This window comes from Podarcis tiliguerta (assembly GCF_965153285.1).
Source record: "Podarcis tiliguerta genome assembly, chromosome: 6".
Lineage (NCBI taxonomy): Eukaryota > Metazoa > Chordata > Lepidosauria > Squamata > Lacertidae > Podarcis > Podarcis tiliguerta.
In genome coordinates, this window is record NC_139539.1 from 60441423 (window position 1) to 60457301 (window position 15879).

Consider the following 15879-nt stretch of genomic DNA (forward strand, 5'->3'; position numbering starts at 1 on the left):
CAGCTGCAGATTAATCCTCAGAGTAGGAAAGAAAGCCTAGGCCTCAAGTCTATATACACCGTTTCCCATTCAGAGTGGAGTTAGAGTTGTTGCAGAGTCAGGCATGTTAAAAACAACATCATGGATTTTCCCATGCAGCACAAAATCTTTAGACTAGGATATTATATATTACAGAAGAGGTAATCATATGAAGGAGATCTGTAGAGACTATTTTGAATGAATCATAAGCCAGTCATATGTACACACATTAAACCATTTTATCAATTGAATTATATAGAAGCTGCAGTATATATTCACTTCTTCACCTTCTACTTTCAAGGTGTAAATACCTTTGTACGAGAATTGCATATTGCATAATATTACATTAGCATATTGAATTAAAAGGTGAAGAATAGTTGGTACCTTTAGCTGAATCAAACAGTAAAGCTTTTCTGGGACTGTACTACTTCACACTACCAGAGGACTTGCACATTCAAAAGCCCCTCCAATAAGAAATAAAGCTGCCCAGCACATACGTACAGAAAAATGGTGTACCAGGGTGAACGCTCCTAGGTTTCGAGACTTAATTCTCCCTTACATGCTAGCTTTGTACATGAAGGGAAATACATGAAGGGAAATATATAATGTGCTCCCGCTCCTATTGTTGTACAGCCCAGGAAATCTTTTCAAGTTGATTCTGCTGAATGTATAAACATGTGCCCTGAGAGATTATTTAGGGATACAAAGAAAACATTCCTGACTCTAGATCAAAGTGATTAGGGCCAGTCTCCTCATTGGTACATGACTAGGGATAGACAAATTTGTCATTTTTTATATCTTTCAGTTTTCCAAACTTTGGTTCTCAATAGTTTGCAAGTGTTTTTTTTTTTAAGTCCCCCTAATATGCACTTTGTACTGTTTTCCATTTTGCCCAATACAGATTGTTGCAAAGCTATTTCCCCCAATAAAAAAAATGTTCATTTTTTTTTTACTAATATATGCATTTTATGCACACTTGTCCTCAGTATGTGGAAAAATATTTTTTTACACATCACTTGGCAAAGAAGTACATTGCAAAACTCTGAGAAGTGTGACTTTTTGGCTATTTTGTTTCACAAATTCACTAGATTTGCCTTTAAATGTGATCTGAATCAAGTTTCTCCCCCATCTCAGAATATGACTCATTTGGCTTGTTAGTGTCAAAGGGGCACTTTCCCTGGATTCTATGACTCACATTCTCAAGCCATCTGGCTGCATTACGTAAACTCATCCCTTGTTTTAAAGATACCTCTGACTTGGTGCTCTTTTTAATTATTATTGCTGCACTTTGGTCACACAGTGCAAGATGCATGATGTGCTTTGTTAACCAGTAATTGGACTGGCTACACAGAAGATCCTAGCTCAGGCTGCAGAGTATACTTACTCAGGACTCTGAGCTTGACTGAACATAGCAGGACTTACTTCTGAGTAAACATGCATAGGACTACATTGTCAGTGCCTGAAGCTACATTGCATTTTCTGCAAGTTGAGCATAGTTCTGTAATTCTTTAGCGCAGCCAAATAATAGAAACTGTCACTGTCAACAAAAAGCTTTAGTATTTTGTATTTTGATGGGGCAGCTTCTGTTAATTGTTGACTGCTATTTTATATTGTGTTTTACAGAGTGTTTTACTACAGATCATTTTGATTTTTTATAGTTTTAAAATCATTGCTCATAGCTGTCAACTTTTCCCTTTTTTTAAGAGAAATTCCCTTATTCAGAATAGGATTCCTCGCAAGAAAAGGGAAAAGTTGACAGCTATGTCATTGCTCCTAGTTGCCTCACACAGCAACAATTCCCAGAGTGGTTTAACAATCTTTGAGGGGAATAAGGATCTCCTAAGAACACTCAGCGTCCTTAGCTAACTAGACTTCCCAGGATCCTTTGGAGGAAGACACAACTGCTTAAAGTGGTATGACACTCCTTTAAATGTATAGTGCAGATGCGGCGACAGTTACACTTATCCTAGTACTACACATGGACATTTTAAAGTACGTCCTACCCTATCCTTGTGTGGATTTTTAAAGGTTAACTCTGGATAAATCCTTTTAAAAGGTATTTAAAACATTCACAAAACACATACACACGCAGAGTACTTATGAGGTGAACCAAGGCCTACTCTCTCCTTTGTGTTGTCTTTTTCTTATTTTAACACTTAATTCAACACTTATTTCATCCCATTGCACCTCAACCGTGTACTTTAAACACTATAAAAATGGTACAGAAAGTTACTGCATGCCACTTTCCATGTAATGGTATGTACAAAGAGCATTTTATGAACAACTAGATGACTGATCCCATGTACTGATGGCTATTTCAGAATGGCACAAGATACCACGTACTCAGTTATTATGCCCCACAAGTGGCATAAGGAACATACCGGTACTATGTATATGCCATTTTCCATACATACATTGCCCATTTGTACATACAGTTACACACTTCCTGCAGAAAAAAGTGTTTTTACTTAAGCCACGATGGCTTAAAGCTGCTCCAAGCAGCTTTGCACTGTTACAGCAATCAATCAATCAATCAATCAATCAATCAAAAGAGAGCAAGCCCTCAGTTGACCTCCTAAGTACAATGGCTGAACCAACCCTCAGAAAGAGTCGCAGATCTAAAGAACTAAACTGCAGGTCTGTGGCCTGTTTGCACTGGTCTGATGACTGGTTTCGCAGCAAAATCTGGTATTCTCTGACATCCCAAATCTAATCTAATATCTGTTTACCCTAACTGGAAACAGTTCTCCATGCTCTCAGATACAGACCTTTCCTCAACACCTGCTGCTTGACCCTTTAAAAACAAAACAAAACAAAACAAAACAATAACCCTATGAGGTAGGTTAAGCTGAGTGACTGGCCCAAGGTCGCCCAGTGAGCTTCATGGCTGATTGGGGATTTGAACTCTAGTCTCCAAGGTTCTAGGTTAGCACTCCAACCACTATACCACACTGGTTTTTATTATGAGCTCTGACCATGTGGCCCAGATCTTCCCAACATTATCTGAATAATGCGGGAGAAGCACAAGCTGCAGTGAACCCCACACCACCCAAGCACAGACCTTAGGACATGGTAGGCCATGCTAAAAAGAATACTAATAATCATTTCAAATATTATTCATAAGGACAAACTAATGGTAGTGTGGGTCCACCACAATCATTTGTGTGCACCCAATTCTAAAATGCATGTTTCAGGACTATGGAATCTTGCCCACCCTCCCATTGGCACCACTACTGCAAGGCTTACTTCTAACAAGTCATTCCTCCAATAACACATTTTCATCAGCCAGGCTCCAGTTTGAAAGTGAATCCAGCTAAGAGATAAATATTTTGGGTGGTAAAAGGCAGGGTGCTGTGGAAGGAGTGTTCTGAACTCCTTTCTTTACTGAGCCAAAATAGGCAAGCTGGTAATGAGATGGAAGTGTTGTTGTAGGGACACGGGTGGTGCTGTGGGTTAAAACACAGAGCCTAGGGCTTGCCAATCAGAAGGTCGGCGGTTTGAATCCCCGTGACAGGGTGAGCTCCCGTTGTTCGGTCCCTGCTCCTGCCCACCTAGCAGTTCGAAAGCACGCCAGTGCAAGTAGATAAATAGGTACCGCTCCAGCGGGAAGGTAAACGGCGTTTCTGTGTGCTGCTCTGGTTCACCAGAAGCGGCTTAGTCATGCTGGCCACATGACCCGGAAGCTGTACGCCGGCTCCCTTGGGCAATAAAGCGAGATGAGCGCCGCAACCCCAGAGTCGGTCACAACTGGACCTAATGTTCAGGGGTCCCTTTACCTTTACCTAAGTGTTGTCGAACCAATTGAGAGCAGTAGCCATAAAGCTATTGTGTTAAATATACATGCAAATCGCTAAGAAAACTCAACATGGTCACATCTGATTTCAAAAGTGGAAACCACCCTGAAATGAAGAGATTGGTAAAAAGCCAAGGGGGTCAAATCTCTCTGAAATGCTTGGGAGTTGTTTAAAAACACAAAATCAGAACTGGCATGCATACTGCAGATCAGAAAAGGTATCACCAAGGCCAAGAATATGCCAGTATACAAGCAGAGTAGAGGAAGCTATTAGAGACAATAAGGTTTCCTAAAAATTGAAGTTTTGAACATGCGAGAACAGAAAGGAACAGAAATTTGGCAAAAGAAATGCAAGCAGACAATAAAGGATGGTAAAATTACATAAAATTTTAGGAGCACATTGCTAAAAACATAAAGACAATCACTGTCAACAAAATCTTTAAATATATTAGTAGTAGGAGAAGGAGAAGGAGAAGAAGTAGTATAGGGAGGGAGTGATAAGGGAGTTAAAGGTGCTGAAGGAAGATAAGGTTTGCTGAATGAATTATTTTCATCTGTCTTCACGGCAGAATATATCAGATCCTCCAAGTGTCCCTATTTTCCGAATTCTAATTGGATCCGTGAATGTCCCTCTTTCCCTGCCAGAGCTTGTGGCGGCTATTTTTTTGCCAACAGAGCCAGGAAGTCTGCGCGCGAGTATCACTCTTCACTTTTTCCTATCTCTATGGACACGCCTGTTCTCGGTACAAAGACTTGCTCTGCCAGCAGAGCCAGGAAATGTGCACACGAGGATCACTCTTTACCTTTTCTCTATGGTGCTAGCCTGGACTCATCATCCATCGGTGGATCCAAGGCTGCTATCTAGACCTGTCCGAGCTGTGGCATGTCGGTGCCCAGTAAGCTGCCCATGAGCAGGCGGGAAAGGCTCATTGAGGGGGTCCCTCTCTCTGTCTCCCCTTCCCCTTCCCCCCTTTAGGGTCTCTCGTATACTCTGTGTGCCTCAGTGCCAGGATCCCCACCCCACCCTAGTGCATTAGCCATTGATTGCAGATAAGCTGACTCTATTCTGCAATACTAGAAAGATCTAAGAAGAGAAAGAGCGACCTGCTAGTGAAAATGATCTCAAGCTCTCTCAGTCCTAATTAAAAGTTATTTGTCCAATGGGCATTTGGATAGCTCGTTAAAACACACATCTCTCATGTATGGTCAGGGAATGCCCCCCTCCCCATTTTTTTTTTGTGTTAGCTGGAGAAAGTAAGTGCTGGGGCTTGGGAGGGTGGAGAGTGGAAAAAATGGCTGAAGCACTGGGACCCCATTTCCCCCCTAAAAGCTTTGCTCCCTTCCTTTGATCACTGTACTGCTTCAATCTTCATATTGTGTTTCTTTTGGCCACTATGTGACCCCCGAGCCAAGGAGATAAGTAACAATACAAGCTTTAGAATACATCTGAAGGCAGCCCTGTATAGAGGTTTGTAAAAAAAACATTTAATGTTTTTTGTTATGCTTTTTTTATAGGTTGGAAGCTGCCCAGAGTAGCTGGGGCAACCCAGTCAGTTGGGCAGGGTATAAATATTATTATTATTACTATTATTATCAAATAGGATGTCCCTATTTTTTATCGGAGAAATGTTGGTGGGTATGGAAAAGTGAGAGGGGAAATGCAGTGGAAAGCACAAAATAACAGCCAAGTGCTTGCAATGTCATGTAGCTTCTTCGAAAACATATAGGCATGACTGCTCACTAAACAAGCCATTTAGAAGCTTTCACTCTTCCTTCTGACTCCCTCTTGAGGCTTATATAGTAGATGTCTGGAGGCTTGCAGCCTGTATTGTCAGCACCAGCCTTATCCACCTGTAGCCCATCCTGGCTGATTACTGGTTGTACTCCTCATCAGCAAGTGGATAGTCTAGGAGCTGCTTCTTCACATCCAGGTCTTCAAAATGTTCTAAAAAGGGTGGTTTGCCTACTGACGGAGTGGGGGAAATGTTTGGCTTTGTTAATGTCCCCACCCATCTTTTTAAACTATGTTGGTGCTGTCTTTTCATATCTATTTCTTCTTGTCAAAAGCCACAGTGCATAGGGGTAAGCAGCCATATTGACCCTGACTCACTTTAGAAGTTGCTTAAAAAGATTTGGGCACTGGAAACCCTCTGTAAAGCAACACTTTGCGGCAACTGCTCTTGGAAAGTTTAATGCCTTTCATTCATTTCTATGAAAGGTATGCCACTTGCACAATCTTCTCAAACACCTTGACAATTCTACAGTGAAACAGACATTGTTCCATTGAATAATTGTGGAAGAATTCATTGATTGCCTCCCACCCTCTTTCCACCTGCCCTCCCACTTCATACATTCTTTATGAAATCACATTCATTCTCTTGGATGAGGAAAAGAACAAGAGAATGACATACAGACTGAAATTGCTTGATAACTACTGCTGAAATGAAAGCCTTGGGAGAATAATCAATAAAAAGGGAAAGGCTGCTTTATTTGGTGAGTCAATGAAGAAAAACACAAGGCAAGCAAAACTAGACAGGATGCCAGTAATGTTAGAGGAAGAGTTTGTAAAGAAAGTCTTGACATTTTTGAGGGACTGAATAAATAGTTTGCTGGACAGCAAAAGGAGGTGGCTTGGAACTTCCATCAGCTGTATGTTTCAGAAGGTATGCATTAAGAAGTTACCCATTGGGATGGGGTGGTTTCAATACAAAGCACTTATAAGTGGACTTCAGAAGGGATGGCTCTGCACACTAATCAGCTGATTGGTGTACAGAGCCAGCCCCTTTAAACTTGTTACCTGACATCATAATAATGCCAGGTGATTGACAGATAGGTCAAGGGTAACTACAGGAACTACAGGTTACACAAGGGTCGGAAGGTTCTAGCTCACCAGCCAGATCCAGTTGTCCACTCCTAATCTAGGCAACAAACAAATTTCATTTTACATAACAGTATTTTGTGGGTGCCAGCTACCTCTTTCTGTAGATCCAATGTGGCAGCAGTGGACTTTGGCTGTCAGTTGAAGTATTTTAAGTTCACCTATGTTCAACCTGTGTATTTGTAAATAAATGCAAATATTACAAAATCCAAGAAACCTCCAGTAATCCTTCATTTGAAAGGAAAACACAAACCTCTGGAGCTTGTCACAGCTCAGACAAGCAGATAGAGCATAACAATATACACAGATTTAATTTATAGAAGTCTAAATGCAATCACTGAGTGGAAGTCCTAGTAATGAATATAAGCACTAGTAATGAATACACATCTTGATGCACTTCAGTGAGCTGCAGGCATAAAAGAAAGCATTACATTTATCCAAATTATCTCAGTAGTTCTTAGTTGCATTCTCTTGCAAACACTTAGCATTTTGCACATAGATGAAAATGCAGCAGAATCTTGTGCTAAACAATGTGCATTTGAAGCTGGGACATAGCAGAAAGCTTTTTCCATGTTCACAGACCACTGTATAGATCTCCGAAATGTGTAGATATTGGTAAGAATATTGTCCATTTCAAAACCTTTTTTTGTGTTTGCTATTGACTATTCTAACAATATGTATGAATATTATACTGGTTCAGCAACTTATATAGCGTTTAGAAACACAATTTTATAAACAAATTTATGCGGAGGAGCAACGGAGGAGCATCTTTTTGTATGATACGATCAATCTGTAAATGTTAATCCATTCTAATAAGCTAATCATCTTCATTGTACTTGTGTGCTATAGCCTGGCTGACAGGATTTGTTCAGGAGCCCAGAAAGGATTAATTGGGATTCTAATGAATTTGCACTGAAATCACTCAATTTCACTGCCACTCTACTCTTGTTCTATAGTCCTTCTGCATCACCGTACCCAATGAGAGGTGAACCTAACCTCTATCTGGGTTAATGAAGCTAGGACAATATAAGCATGAGAACTTCTGACACTCTATTTCATAAAATATATATTGCCTATGATTGTTTTTTTATGTTGGCTGAAAAAAGATATGTGTTGCTTTCTCACATCATGGAATAATTATGGTCAGCCTCAGGCTCTGGGATTTTTGTGGGTCAAAGGAAGAGTAAAAGCTTCTCAATGACAGGGTACAGCTCCCAGGCAATTTGGAGTCCAACAGCTCTTTCTTTTCTTCAAATAATTGCTCTTCTTTTGATTTGCTATAATAACAGATGAATCATTAAGGTCATCCTAAACCTAGTGACTTTGGGCATGGTGACCAGTTGCTCTTTGATGTTTTTGTGTGTCACAGTTCTGCTGGCTGCTCATCATTAACCTGCCTCCATGTTGACCCAGCTTTTGTTAATGTTATAGGGAATGGTGTACACCCTCTAACCACCACTCTCAAAACATTTCACCCCATAGTGACTTTGTTGTATCAGTTACCATCTCAACATTTCGCCTGAATCTACTCCTACCTATCTAGCAAGTAAGACCTTCCAGTTTCCCAGTCTGCAACGTGATGATAGAGAAGTCCATATTTTAAAAATATTTTTATTAGATTTATATACATATATTCATCCCACCAATAGTTTTTGCAAAAGTCACAGAGGTTAGCAGCTGTAAGTCAACTGCATTGAGCTCTATAGCTGCTTAAATTGAGTTGATGTCATTTGTAGTTCTGTGTTACTCCCAAACTGAATAATAAGGCCTTGACAGTCTTGGAAAATGAAGCACCCTAGAGGTATGGTTAGGACTGCAGCCTTTGCAAACAGAGCTGTAGTAAGGCTATAGAAAAAATGGCTCAAGCCATAGGTGGCAGGTTTAACAGACAGAGCCTGTTTCTACAGCACTATCTTTTCCTTTCAGAAAAGGTTTCTTAATGGACCACATTAGGACATGAAAAGGAACTCAACTTATTTCAGCAAGTTAGGGCCACTTCCTTCCAGTGATATGGCTGTTTTTGCTTTTCTCTTTCTGCAGATGGGCCACCTATTGCCACCTTTTAGGCTGCAAATCTGTGCAGCCTAAAAACCCTGTTTAACTCAGTAAGACTTACTTTTTAACTAACATAGCACCAAGCGCTTTTACACCCACATGTACCTCGATGCTATTGTTGGACAGATCCCCATCTACTTCACTTTTCTTTTAACATTCCAGTTATCCTGATTACAAACTCAGGGTAGCTCTAGGCTTCCCTTCCCCTCCCTTTGGTTGTAGTCTCTCTCTCTCTCTCTCTCTCTCTCTCTCTCCCCTTCCTAAAATAAGGGAAAGAGGTGGCAAAATAAATAAATAAATAAAAAATCTGGGAGAACTGGGACGTGAGAAAGTGCTGGAGTCAAGAGTGGAGGATGCATCACACACAGGGCGTGGGAGGGAGCTGGGAAAACTTCCACTTTTGTGGAATTCAGCCGGCTGACTTAAAACCGAGGAACACTCCTGGGTTGTGGAACGCGGAGCTCTGCAGCTTTCACCGTCGGGATTCAGTAGGGCTGCTCCTGCTGTCCTGCATGACCATCGAGATTGACAGTTGCATGGCTGGCGATGCTCTGTGCGCGGAGAGGAGAAGCCCAATGGCAACGGAGGCACGGCTAAGGCGCCTCCCGGATTGCTTCCGGGCACCACATCTCTGGAAAGCGATGTGCTCCCTAATGGCCAGGCCCCGGCTCTCGTCCGTGGAAGGCGAGGCGTGCCTTGCCCAGGCTGCTCCAATCGCTTCCAGGCAGAGAGGCGGGGACGGCGGGAGGGAGGCGGGTAGGCTGCCACCGCGCGCGCATACACCCATCAGCTCGCTCGCCAGGAAGGCCCTGCTGGGGCTGCAGCCCCCTTTCTGGGCGTGTGGCTGCCTCCGCCTCTCGGGGAAGGTTATGCACTTGTGATTCCCTTTCTTCCTCCTCCTCCTCCTGCCGCTTCCTCCTTTATGCCAGTGGAGACCCTCTGTGCCTGACTAGCCCATGAGCCTCCTCGGGAGCTACCGGAAAAAGACCAACAATGATGGCTATGAATCTTTGCAGCTCGTGGACAGCAACGGTGACTTCTGCGGCAGCCGGGAGCGAACCGGCGGCGGCGGAGGCGTCGGCAGCATCAGCAAACAAGGGGTGATCCCCGCGGTGGTGGCGGCAGCAGCAGCAGCCCGGAGCCCAGCGCGACAGCAGCACCAGCCGCTCGACTGCAGCACCATGGACAGCTCAGGTAGCGGCTTTAACTTCTTGGCCGGGGAGGGGAAGGAGGCTGTGGGTGATGGGAGGCTCTGGTTACAGCCCCACCTTGCTTCCCAGCAAGATCTGAGAGGCCCAGGCGTGCTCTGGTGCTGGGAGGATGGCAAGGCTGGCCGGGGTCCAGGCCATCCTCCGGTTTCTGAGGCAAGGAAACCTAAGAGGGCCCGGTGTTGCAATTTTAAAGAGCTTTGAAGACCAGCTAATGAGGAAACGTATCCCAGCTGTCACTCTCTTCTGTTAATTGATGGGGAAAGGAGTGAGGAGAGATGCAAAGGAACTGCTGAGGTCAGTGTATTGTTCTCAGGATGTGTGCTAAGTGGGCAGGAGAGTGATGGAGTGAAGATGGCTTAGGTTTCATTGGCTGGTGGTGTGCCTTATTAACATAAGTGAAGAAATCATAGTAAACTCAGGGTGATCATTGGAAGAAGGAAAATGTATTTTTCAGAAAGTATTAGGTCCATGTCCAGTTTATCTTATGGTGAACATGCTTAAGAGCAGTTTTAAAGGACCACATTACAACAGTGGAAAAAGTGCTTTGGGTCATTGTTTAATGGGGGTAAAATACAACTGAATATCAGATGTGGAATAAATGTTGATGTTGTATTGGAAATAAAGGCTACTAAACAATGGCTCATTTATTTCTGCAAACAGCTATCCTGAGTGGCTTGGCCGAAAGAGTTCTTTTGTTATCTGTAAACGCTAACAAGCATGCTAGTATTGTCTCTAGATCTATTGATAGGGAACAACACAAGAATAAATTAGGAAACACTGCTTTATTGGCAGGTAAATAAAGTTGTGCCTCCTCACAATAGCAAAGGGAAGGAAAGCTTGAATGTAATTTTGCTGGAACGTTTCCTTCATGACCAGTGGAATTAGACTGGCATGCTGCATGAGTTGGGAAACTACCCCCACCCATTGCTAAATCTTCCAATTGTATAGCCAGATGGCTCACAGGATTGGTAATGAGAAGCTATGCACTTCAGGGGTCCTGGTTCAGATTGGCCTGGATTGCTGAGAGTAGTTATTGATGGATTATCAGCTATGTACTGAAATGTGTGGATGGGTGTGTTCCTTCCTTCCTTCCCCCCCCCTTTTTTTTTTTTTAAAAAAAGGGTATTTCAATACTATTGATACCAGCTGTGTTTGCTGACAATTTTCTCCATATCTCTGTTTCATTTCTGATGCTAGCTTCATTTTTCCTCCAGAGAACATCATCTTGATGTATAAGCAGTTTCCACAAAGTGATGTGCTGCCAGTCCGTTTAAAAATATATTCTCATATCCAGTGAAGTGGAATCCCAAAGCACAACTGTTAGCGTGAGAATATGATAGTCTACAAGAACTTAGTCCCCATCCTTGAATTTATGTGGTGTGATTAACTTGGTTGATATAAAGAGGATTGGACTTGAGAACTGGTTTATTCACTGTCTCAGGGTTGGGGGTAGAATTCCAGATGCTTTACATGATAGAAGAGTAATACACATGATGAACCATATGTCCTGAATTTGGGAGTCCAGTTTATAATACAATACTACTGAACTAATGGTTTATTTTAAAAAATAGACTCCATGTAGGTTTCAAAATTGTAGAAGAAGAACTAAGGCATCTGCCATGATTACTCCTCTTCCCCCAATGGGCTGAACAGATGTTAAATTGTAGCCTGTGCTGGCTAGGCCTGATGGGAGTTGTGACATAAAGTACTTGGAGGACACCAGGCTGGGCAAGACTAGTATAGTCACACACAATGCGTTACCTCCACTTGGTAATTAGCAGAAGGCCAAATCCCAGTTTACATGCATCAGTTCGTTTTAAACAAACAGGTGTGTTTAGTGTTAGTGTGCACCCACAATGGAATAACTTTGATCTAAGAAAACTTTGTCTTGGTCTTGTAGAGGTAAGGAGTCTTTTTTCCTAACTGTTACTGATCAGAGAAGGATGTAAGGGGTAAAACTTTGGTTTCTCTTGGAATAGAAGGAGAAATGAGGTTTGTGCAAACTCATAAATTGTGCTGGACTTTTCTAGGTACAGTTCAACCCTCTTGCCCATCTTGGCTTCTTAAAGATAACCATAGGAGATTAATAGGGTCCAGGAAGTGATTGGTGCTTCATTGGAATGGGTGAGGAACCATTTGTTTTGAAGTAGGCGGTGGTGTGTCCACTCTTTAAGAGAACCTCCCTAGACCTGGAATTCAGTGGCAAATATCCTCTTTTTGGAGAAGGTGCTTGAGAGGATCGTTGCAATTGAGCTTCAGACATGCTTGGAGGAAAATGAATGTCTGTATCCATTTCAGTCTAGCCTCGGGCCCATTCATGGCCCTAAACTGTCTTGATCACAGTGGTTGATACATTTGTTAGAAGAGAGATGGAGGGAAGTGCAATCCTGTTTATTCTTTTTAGAAGCTTTTGATACCATAGACCATGGCATCCTTCTGGAGGAGCTCAATAAGGTGGTGTTTGAGGGCACTGTATTTCAGTGGTACCACTCCTACCTCCAGGGTCATTTCTAGAAAGCATTTATGGAAGGCCACTGACATCATTCGAGTTCCCTGTGGTGTTCTATAGGATTCCAACTTGTCCCCCATGCTATTTAACACCTATATGAAGCCCCTGGGAACTGTCACCAGCAGTTTTGGAGTTAAGTGTTACCAATATGTGAGTAGCACTTCTATCTCTCTGTTCCATCTGAATCAAGAGAGGTGGCTGAAGTATGAACGCAATGATGTGGGCCAACAATTGGAAACTGAAGCCTGAAAGGACAAAGGTGTTATGTGTTCCAAGTCTTGAGTTGAAGAGGTTCTGTACAGGGTTGCAGTCCCCTGGAAGGATCAGGCTTGTCGCTTGGGGGTACTCCTCAACCCAGTGAAGTCACCTGAGGCCCAGGTAGCCTCTGTGGCCAGGAGTGTCTGTTTCCAGCTCCAGCTGGTTTGTCAGCTACACATTGTGGGTTTCACCTTGATCTGGTAACTTCCAGATTGGATTATTGCAGTGCTCTCTATGTTGGTCTGCCCTTGAAGTCAACTCAGAAACTTCAGCTGGTTCAAAATGCAGGGACCAGATTACTGGCTAGGGTTTTCTTTAGAACTCTTGTATAATCCCTATTTTAAAACAGCTACAGTAGTTGCCATTTTGTTTCTGGGCCTAGTTCAAGATGCTCACATTAGTGTTGAAAACCCTACATGACTAGTTTTGAGACTACAATTTCCATCATCCCTGACCACTGGGTCCTGCTAGCTAGGGATCATGAGAGTTGTAGGCCAAAAAACATCTGGAGTGCCAAGTTTGAGGACGTCTGCTATAAAGTTTTCAGTGAATGCTGGAGACATACATCTTTACTCTGGCCTTTGACAACTGAGAAGTGTGTTTCCAGAAGGCATCCTATTCCTGTGACTATAATTTGTTTTAACAGGTTTTATTACCAAATATCCAGATCTGCAAAACAGATATATTCAACACTATTGTATCGACTCATTTAAGATTAGAGGAGGAGGTGTAACTTACCCTTACTTTGTTGTTCTGTGTAGTCCAGTATTTGTATTTTATAAATTAATTAAAGATTATTTAATTTATTTTTAAAAAATAATAGAGAATTTTAAATTATTGTAACCTGCCCTGGGGCTTGCTGGTGAAGGCAGGTAATAAATGTAATAATGCTGATAATAATACAGTCCTAGAAAACTTGACAGAAACGAGTGCAAAAGTTGGCTTAATTTTTCATTAAGAGCATTTGCACTGAAATTAAGTAAACGGTAAAGAGGAAAGCCACAGGGGGCAAAGTTTTCAAATACTGAATCTGCAGCTTTGAAATCTAATGCTTTTGAGTTCTGAGGCCACAATCAGGACACCACAAATTAATTGGTGTTCCCTGCATTAAGGAAGTGACACACTCTTTCTTCCTCCACCCTAGTTCACTATTCTTCTGTGCTCTGCCCATGGGTAAACGTATCTGTAAGGTATAATGTTTTTGAGTATTGCATGTATGTGTCTGTATTGACGTGGTGGAATCGTATTTCTGCAGATCTATAAGCTCTAAGCTTCCGAAGAATATAGGAATCAAGTGTGTTGGCGCTTGATAAATGCCACAAAGTAGTATCCACACACTGGGGTAATACCAACTCCCGATGCTGTTCTTCAGCAACAGGATTTCAGAAGCACATTGCCTCTGATCTTGGAGGTAGTCATTTTGGTTCTTTTAAAATTATTGGATAGATTCCTAGTACACTGTTTAGAGTGTTTATTTTCCTTAAATGGCTTACAAGAGATCAATAAACTACATTAAAATTCAAGGCTTGAATAGCAATAAACAACTGAGAAAATTAAAATACAGTAGTAGATAAAATAGTCATCAGTGGTATGCGGCCATCATGGCTAGTAGGCTTTATCCTTTGTGAAATTGTTTAATCTAGGTTGGAGGCCATCACCACATTTTGTATTATTCAGAGAACAAAAAAAATTCTCTGTCCACTTTCTCTACAGACATAATTCTATACATCACTATATGCCTCCTCTTTTTGCCTCTCTACCAAGCTAAAAAGCCTTGTGAGGACAATGATGCTGTCAGTTCAGATTCTAACAGTGCCATCCCATATACTTTGGTTTGGAAGCAAGTTCCATAGAATTCAGTGAGACTTTCTCCCAGGGAAGTAGGTGTAATATTGCAGTTTTAATCATGGGTAGCATATTACTAGAAAACATTGCCATTGAGAGGCAAACCTGCCATGCTATGCAGTGTATGAAACTGCAACTGTTTGGCATTTATTTAGTTTTAAAAGTGTGCAATACTAAGCAACAGGTCTAAGAATCGGGAGAGGGGGTTACCTGTTCTAGATGGGGGTCACACTCACTCTGAAGGAACAGGTATGAAGCTTAGGAATGCTCTTGGGGTCATCTTTGTCCATAGAAACTCAGGTGACCTCAATGGGGAAGAGTGCTTATCACCAGCTTTGGCTGGTACGTCAACTATATCCTTTCCTGAACAGGGATAATTTTGCCACTATGTGTGCCTTCCCTCATGGCTGGTCTGGAGACTGCAGCTGGTGCAGAATGCCACAACCCCAGTGGTGAGTGATGCCTCTCATCAAGCACACATCACACTAGTGCTAAAAGATATGTGCTGGCTGCCTTTAATCACTGAACCAGTTTTAAGGTTCTACTACTAACATATAAGGTCCTGAACAACTCCAAACTATGTTACATTTCCCCCTATACAGTCTGGTAAGGGCATTAATATCACTTCTAATACATCATGGCTACATTTCTATGTGCATACAAAATACTATAACTGCTGCATGTGATGCATATGCAGGCCTAGCAGGACATAGATTAACCCAACTGCGGCTAGAAATTTCCAAACCCACTTCCTCTATGTAGCTTCCATTGTCTCAACCAAAGTGCCTCTGACTTAGCCTGCTGCAGATTCCTTTCCCTCCATGAAGAGCTTTGTTCCCTCCAGGTATCTTGTGTCTTTCCATCTCCCTTCCTTGCTTTTAGCAGAAAGGCAAGATGGGAACTCAGCCCAGAATGCAAAGAACTACTGGAAACCAGTTCTGTGAGCATCTACCAGATCCTTCAACTGCTTGTTCAATACCTCATGATCAGTGGGTATTAAGGGACTTCTGAACATCAAAAAAGACCAACATACTACAATTATGTCCGCTTCAAATTTACTGTATGCATACTGCATAGCTAGTATACTTTCAAACTAATCAAAGTAATCAAACTGAATGCACTAGGATAATGAAAAGAGGCATGTTACATAAAACAGATAGCAATTTATGCCTGAATATAGAAGCCATGTGGTGAATATTATACAGTTGTTTAAGCTGCTGCATTTGTTCTGCAATAGCTTGTGTGTGTGGATGCATTGTTCAATTGATCACTAGCAAAAATGCTTCTGACCCCAAACTGCTCCTGGGATAAT

The 15879-nt window shown here is 42.1% G+C and overlaps 1 protein-coding gene and 1 long non-coding RNA gene across 7 annotated transcripts in view; one reads left to right on the forward strand and one right to left on the reverse strand.

Moving 5' to 3' along the window:
* The window catches only part of LOC310680980, a 128701-nt gene that overhangs the window by 79918 nt on the left and 32904 nt on the right, over nt 1-15879 (reverse strand). The gene's annotated exons all lie outside the window — the stretch shown is intronic.
* DNAJC6 (DnaJ heat shock protein family (Hsp40) member C6) overlaps nt 1-15879 on the forward strand; it is a 48538-nt gene that overhangs the window by 1595 nt on the left and 31064 nt on the right. For 2 of the 6 annotated variants that reach the window (XM_083447999.1, XM_083448000.1), the window contains exon 2: nt 9761-9938. In XM_083447999.1, coding sequence (XP_083304125.1) covers nt 9926-9938 — 13 coding nt within the window. In that variant the 5' untranslated portion in view covers nt 9761-9925. Of the gene's footprint in view, nt 1-9402; nt 9939-15879 lie in introns of those variants that run through there. The other 4 variants (XM_083447995.1, XM_083447998.1, XM_083447996.1 and 1 more) reach the window with 3 other exon arrangements.